General features: G+C 43.7%; 1 protein-coding gene across 2 annotated transcripts in view; it reads left to right on the top strand.

The window, feature by feature from the left end:
• The first annotated feature begins 2871 nt into the window (after positions 1 to 2871).
• LOC144683951 (cytokine receptor common subunit gamma-like) overlaps positions 2872 to 7657 on the top strand; it is a 52100-nt gene continuing 47314 nt past the window's right edge. For both annotated transcript variants that reach the window (XM_078547568.1, XM_078547567.1), the window contains exon 1: positions 2872 to 3283. In XM_078547568.1, the coding sequence (XP_078403694.1) occupies positions 3142 to 3283 (142 nt within the window). In that variant the 5' untranslated portion in view covers positions 2872 to 3141. The remainder of the gene's footprint in view (positions 3284 to 7657) is intronic.

The following is a 7657-nucleotide window of genomic DNA, read 5'->3' as shown; positions in this document are numbered from 1 at the left end:
CCCGGTGTCCCTGCCTCCTTGGTGTAGTCCCAGGTCAGCGTTTAGCCCCTAGCATTCCCCTATGCTTCCTCATCCTCAGAATCAGCGTGTGAAGCCGCATCCACTGCATCAACGTCTCCATCGTCCACTCCGTCCCCCCTTTCCAGCGCAAGATTGTGGAGAGCACAGCATGCAACCATTATCACCAACACAAAATCTGGGGGGTACTGGCGTGCGTCCCCTGAGTGGTCCAGGCATCGGAAGCGCATCTTGAGAAGACAAATGGCTCTCTCCACCACAGCCCTTGTGGTGCCGTGGCTCCTATTGTACCGCTGCTCAGCTTCTGTTCTTGGATGGCGGAGAGGCGTCATGAGCCACCTTCTAACGGGATACCCTTGTCACCCAGCAACCATCCATCCAGCTGGGCTGGAGCACTGAAGAGCCCCGGCACCTGGGAGTGCCTCAGGATGTAGGCGTCATGGGAGCTGCCTGGGTACCTTGCACAGACTTGTAGAATCTGCAGCCTGTGATCACACACTATCTGCACGTTCATGGAGTGGAAGCCCTTCCTGTTGACGAAGGCACTGGGCTCACTTGCTGGTGCCTTGTTGGCCACATGTGTGCAGTCTATTGCACCCTGGATGCGGGGGAAGCCAGCAATGGCCACAAAGACTCTGGCTCGCTGTGTTTAGCTGGCCTGGTCCCAGCTGAAATGGACAAAGGTCAATGTCTGTCTGAACAGAGCATCTGTGACCTGCTTGACACAAGTGTGGACAACTGATTGGGAGACACCGCATAGATCACCCACTGAGCCCTGGAAGGAGCCAGAGGCATAAAAGTTGAGGGCAGCTGTGACCTTTAGAGCCACTGGCATGGGGTGTCCGCCCACACAGTTAGGGCCAATCATCTGACAGATATAGTTGACTGTCTCCCTTGACAGTCGGAGCCTCCTTCACCACTGCACCTCAGTCATATTGAGGTACCTGCTTCTCCGCCTGTATACCCTGGCAGCAGGATAGTGGCATCTTCTGCGGTCCCTTCCACCTTGGATTACCTCTTGGCCCTGCACCCCTTGTGCCTGCGCCTATACTCCCAAAGATGAGTCCCCTGGAGGCTGATTGAGCACCCCTGGCCTCCTCCTTATTCTAGCCCTCCCTTTCTCCTCAGAGAAACTGCCTCCAGTGGACATGTCAGAACCCATACCCAGGCTAAAGGGAGGCCCCCGGAAAGTTGCAGGCCCAATAAAGATTACTGACTGCAGAGTGCTGAGCTGAAGGTTCAAAGTACACAGAAAGCTGCTGGAATTCGTTCTGAACTGCTGCAGGTCACACAGGCAAGGTTAAAAAACTTTCTGCAATAAAGACTCACTGACCAGATTGACCACCCCACTGAGCCCTCTTATCCCGCCCGTGGATGAGTTTCATTAAAAAGTCTGCTACCCTGGGTATTTCCATGACATTTTGTTAGTCAAATCTTTACTGAAAATGCCTCATCATTGCTGGTATTTTACCTTAACACTAATTGCCAACAACATGAAGATATCCTTTTAAACCTTTTACACAAGGTTCAGAAATGATTCTGGCAATGCATTGAGACGTCAGGCTGAGAAAGTTGAACGTTTAGAAACGCTGTTGTAAAAGAAAATTATATTTTGACAGTTTTACTGACTGTAATGACTTGGACAGTAAAAGATGTAAGACAAATGGTTAAAAGTGAAAGTAAAATCTCTCTATTCACTTTTGTTGCACTGTGGCTGCCTCATGTCCCTGCCCTAAGGGTTAGCAGCCACCTTGCTGCTAGGCAAGTGCTGATCTGTATCTACCTGAGCTAACTAGATGCTGAGATTGTTCTCCTTAGAGCAGGGAAGATTAAGGAGAGATTCAATGTTTAAAAAAACACTCGCATTTAAATAGCACCTTCAATGGCTGGACATCTCAAAACACTTTAGAGCCAGTGAAGTACTTTTGAAGTGTAATCACTGTTGTAATGTAGGAAACATGGGAGCTAATTTGAACACAGCAAACTCCTAAAAACAGCAATGTTTTTGTGATGCTAAGGGAGGGTTAAATATTGGTCTGGATCCAGGGATAATTCCTCTGCTCGTCTTCGAAATAGTGCTTTTACATCCGCCTGAGAGGGCAGGCCATGAAGGCCTCAGATTATCTCATCCAAAAGACAGCACCTCCAAAATCACAGCACTCCCTCAGTTCTGCTCCAATTTTTGGGCTGAAGTTTTGAAGTGGGGCTTCAGCACACTTTCTGGCCACAGAGGTGCGAGTGCAACCAACTGAGCCACAGCTGACACCTATCATGGTGTAACTCTTTCGAGTTATCAACAGATCGCATGTAACTCTTTCGAGTACATTCACAGTTCTTGGTTTCCGGGAGTGGGTATCATGGTGTATATGATCATGAAAGGTCTTGATAGGTTCTCTCTAAATATACTGTTTCCACTAGCAGGAAATTCAGCGACCAGGTGACACAGATTTACGATAATTGGCAAGAGAAGCGTAGGGGGAGGGGGGGGGAGGAACGATGAAGAGAAATGTTTTTCGACAGCAAGTTGTTGTGACCTGAAAGGCACTATTTGAAAGTGTGATGGAAGTAGATTCATTGCTAACTTTCAAAAGGGAATTGGATATATACTTGAAACAAAAACATTAACAGGGCTACGGGGAAAGAGAAGGATAATGGGACAAACGGGATAGCTCTTAAGAGTCCATGCAGGCATAATGGGCTGAATGGCCTCCTTCTGCACCGAATGATTTCATGATTCTGTGATACCTGGAAGAGTAATTGGGCTGTCTTGATATTTTATTCCCTGCTCCTTGCTCTCTATTTTCCCCCTGAATAGGCTGATTGACTCCTTTATTGACAAGGAAGAGAGGTGGAAAAGGAAGTAGCGACTGCGTCTTCGTGTCATATTCATTTTCATTTGTGCAGCATGTGGAAACGCCAAACCTCAATGCTACCTGGAAAATATTTGAAGTGAAACGGCCTGTACAATCATTGCCTATGACAAGACACAGGAAATAGTGCGTCTAAAGAGTGAAAAAGAGCGAGGGTGGAGGAAATTGATCAACTGCAGAGACGCCTCTCATCAGACCACAGAAGAGAACGGTTGCAAACAGGTCTGCAATGGAACGGAATTAAAAATGCCTCATGTTTAAGAATCATCTAAACTTCCACAGCCATTATAAAATGGCTAATCAATACTCGTTGAAGAGCCAAGTACTGCCAGGGATGGTTTACTGGATCTGGCTGATTGTTATCTGCAATGTGGCACTCAGCAATCAGTCAAATGGTAAGTCTTTTGCTAGTTTTCTATTTCTTATTTTAAGCTAGCAGGAAGGAAACATTTTGAAGCATGTATTTACCACTACCCCATTTAGACTTAGATTTTCTGTTTATATTACCTGAAACATTTAGTTGAGAAATATTTTTGGGTATCTTAGCAATTGTCTTTAATTTTGCTATTTATATGTGCTAAAATGTTCCTATCTGTGTTTCACTTGAAATGAGGTATCTTCATCAGTAATATGGTCAAGTGTGCTGCACGTAGCAATAATTCAACTCTTCTTTAAATCAATTAGAATTACAGGAAATATACAACTATTTCCTCTCTCCTCTATTTGTGTAACAAAAAATGTAATATTTTGTCAAACGCAAATGGATAATTTGAAAAAGAACCTTTTAAAAATCCAAGTTAACTTCAGCCTCAAGTTCTTATCACACACTGAACAAGGCAAAATGATCTTATACATAAGGGGCCAGGATTTTCCATTCGTCGGGTGGGCTCGGTGGGAGCGGGCTGGGGTGGTGGCAGAGCCGACCGCTGCCCACGATCAGCTCCGCACCATGATTTCACGTGGGCAGGCCAATTAAGGCCCACCCTGCGTAGATTGCGAGCGGTAGCTGAAAGCTACCTGTGCGTGCGGGGGGGGGGGAAGAGGGCAAGTCGAGGACAGCGCATGCATTCGAAAGAGGGCTTTAATCTCCCTGAGACACGGAGCTGCCTCAGAGAGATTGAAGTGCTTTTAAAATAAATAAATAAATAAATGCAATAAAAATATAATGAAACATGTCCCCTCATGTTACTGTGTCACATGAGATGGAGCATGTTTTCATTTTTCAAAATTTTTAAATTTAATTTGTAAAAGCTTTAGGAAACCTCAGCCCGCTCATGGATGAGGTTTCCCAAAAGATGTAAAGGCCGCTTGACCTTTTCGCCTCCCGCCAACCGTGCAGGTTAATTACCTGGTTAATGGCCTTAATAGGTCCACCAATTACCGGCGGGTGCGCAGCCGAATGGAAAATTCTGCCCATGGAAACAATGACATCGCAGTGTTTAGCCCCTTATGAGAATACTTGATATATCTAACAGAATGGGAAGGCCCTGAACAATGTTCTATTGAGTAAATCTTTTGAGCTATTCATTCCTGCATCATATAGTTTATAGAATTTACTTCATTTGCAGCCCAAATTATAGCCTAGTACGTGAACTGGCTTTTTTTCTCTTATTTGTGCTTCAGTAATGGACAACACTGGCAAGGCAGAATTTACTGCCCATCCCTAGCCAGCCTGTAGACATTAAAAGACAATAGAGTCACATGTGGGCCAAACTTTGCAGGGCTGGCAGATTCCCTTCCCCTTCATGAGCTAATTGGGCTTTTGTGACAATTCAACAGCTTTCCTGCTTATTTCCTGGTGCGTCCACAAAATGGAAATCACCAGAAACTTTAATTAATTCACTTTCACAAGTTGCTATGGTAGAAATTGGATTAATTAGATTACTAACCCAGTGCCGTTAGCACGGGGCTACTGAATCCTTCTGCATGTATTGATCAGAGTTTTGACCATATTTGATAGATCTATTGGGAAAATGAGAAACTGAAAATCTCATCCAGTTCAAAAAAGTAAATCCTCATTACTGATTAACATGCATGGTGAATTACACAATTGAAAATCAGACGTGATATTTAATTGTCACTATGTAGTGGTTGTATGTGTAATCCACTAAACAGGAATGCAGCGCAGTGCAAATTCTATTAAACTGTACGTTACATACAAAGCTATGTCCAGATTGAAGACGCCATTGTGAGCCATACAAATTTAAACATTTCCTTCTTGTGCTGAGTTAGCTCTCCTTAACTGTAGAGTGAATATAACATGACAACTAGCCTAAGCATCCCTCAGGTAAGAAGGGTGGTGGGTTAAAACAGCTAGGGACTTCCAGTTCCTGATCGCTATCTAGTGACTCCTGTTCTGCTGTGATTAAGGGAAGGGATTAATTGAAAGTGATACTCTCCGATGCTTGAATAATCTATCAAGAATGATGAGAAACTGATTGATTGCAGATGCCTGTGGAGCCATATACTATGTAGAAAAAGAGGGAAGTAAATATTTAAATAAGGTTTTTTATTTCCAAAGGCAAGCACTAGAAAAATTATAACACTGAAAAACCAATTCTTGTTGAGGCTGTAATTGTCCCTGATGGATTAGATCTACACTCTTAGAATTAATTCTTATAAAAGAGCTTCACTATCTGTAACCTAAAATTGTTTCAATACGTAGTGAAAGTACATTATGCAGAAATATAACACAGAGCCAGTCATGGTGTTGCTTAGGAGTAGGTGGTAATAGACACACAGGAAACATGCTTCAGCTCAAGTCTCTGGGTACCAAGTGAAGGCACGCTTTATTGTGATGCACACAACTGAGAAAGTTGCACTTAATGAGAATATTACAGTTTTATGGGTAAAAGGTCAGGAGTCAAGAAGTATGCTTCACCTCCTCATTCTGTGGCCAAATATGTGATATTTCTAAAGATCAGTGATAACATAAAATAGTGACCAGACAAAAACTTAACAAGAGCAAAATTAAAAGTACAACGGCAGAGCAGGGCACATCCATGTCGCTTCAATTGACCACTGCTTGCAGGTCTTAAGGGCAGATCAATTGACTAGATCACTTGACCCAGGCAATTTACTAACTAATTTAAAATGAATTTAAAATATAACAATGATTTAACATGAGCAATTGTGCCTACGCACCCAAGGCTCTGGATGCCATATGATGAGCACCCTTAATGCCTGCAAATGCAGAAACTCTCTATTCCGACATGGGGACTACTTGTGATGAAGGAATCTTTGCATCAACGTAAAAGATCACGGAAAGGCCTGAATTTTTAGCTCGGCGGGCAGGCGCAATCAGTGGGCCTGGGATTGGCCGGGAAACGGACCGCCAACTGCGATTGGCCCCCCGACCACAATTTCACGCTGGCTGGCTGGCTAATTAATGGTCATCCAGCGTGAATCGCATGCTGAAAAGCTCAGTGCTGCTGGAGTGGGGGTGGGGAGAGGGCGGGCAATGGCATCAATGTGGGCGCGGGCGAGCACTGAGAGTAAGCTCCCTGAAGGCAGAGAGCTGCCTCAGGGAACTGCAGACCTGAAAACCATCAAATGAAGTCTCAAAGAGCAGGAAAAAAAAAATGTCCAAGTATCAGAATCAGGTGCCTGAAAATATAGATGATAAAAATGCTGCCCACAGATTTTTATTTTTATTTTCTTTCATAATGGAAACCTCATCCTGCCCTTTGATGAGGTTTCATGCAAAATGTAAAGCCGATTCGCCCGACTGTAAGTTTGGACAGACTACTGAAAATAGGAGTCAATTGCTCCGCTAATGGGCTTAATTGCCTTCTTAATTGTCGGTGCGGGATGCTCGCCCGACATCATCTTGAGTGATTTCACCTCCGATCGGGTCGCGCACACGCCTACCTGATCAGCATAAAATTCTGTCCAAAGTGCTAATAGGCACACTCACTTAAGCTTAAAATTCTGCTACCTTTTGGGCTATTTCATTTCATTCAGCCAGTTTCTGGTTTTATCTGGACAGAAATCAATCTTCCACCCCAATAGCTAACTAATGCACTCAGCAAACTGACTCAATAAAGATTTAAAATACACACTGATGTTATTGTAAAATGAGACTCTTTTTGCTATACTAGGAAGTAGCATTAACTAGCACACCAAATACTCAAAAATGAGACCTTCCTGATGGACAGTGACCAATGTTGTACACATATGCATTTTTCACTCATATCTTTGATGGTGAGTGTGGAAATACACAGTAGGTCCACCAGCATCAGGGAAGGGAAGAAAACAATTCAACATTTCAGGTGCATACCAGAAACTGGAAGACAAGCAAGCCTTTTATAGGGTGGAAGAAAAGGAGAGAGAAAAAATGGGGGAACTGATGCTAACCATGAGAAGAGGTTAATGGGTTAAACAGTCTGAAAATCATTTGATAGAAAAACTGGAACCTGTTTGGTGATACAAAAGATCACCTCAGTGAGACATTGCAAAGATATCAGAAGTGTAAATGTGTTCAATGCTATGATGGCAAAAAAGCATGGGAAAGCCATGAGGCCTGAAATGAAACCAGAAATGTTGGAAACGTACAATTGGTCCCCCATTCTGAAAAAAACACACGGAAACACCCAGAGAACAGAATCCCTAGCTGGAGCTGTTCCCCGATAAAAGATCCGTATCCAAATTGTCAACTCATCCTGCCTCCCCTTGGGCGCCAACAGACTCACTTTTCATCACCAACATCGCCTGGGAAAAGAAATGTACCAAAGGGTGAATGTGTAGTTAAGCAAAATATTTAATTCAAG

This window comes from Cetorhinus maximus, chromosome 8 (assembly GCF_964194155.1).
Source record: "Cetorhinus maximus chromosome 8, sCetMax3.hap1.1, whole genome shotgun sequence".
Classification (NCBI taxonomy): Eukaryota; Metazoa; Chordata; class Chondrichthyes; order Lamniformes; family Cetorhinidae; genus Cetorhinus; species Cetorhinus maximus.
Note: the sequence above shows the minus strand (reverse complement) of the source record. Positions and strands in the feature narration are given on the sequence as shown.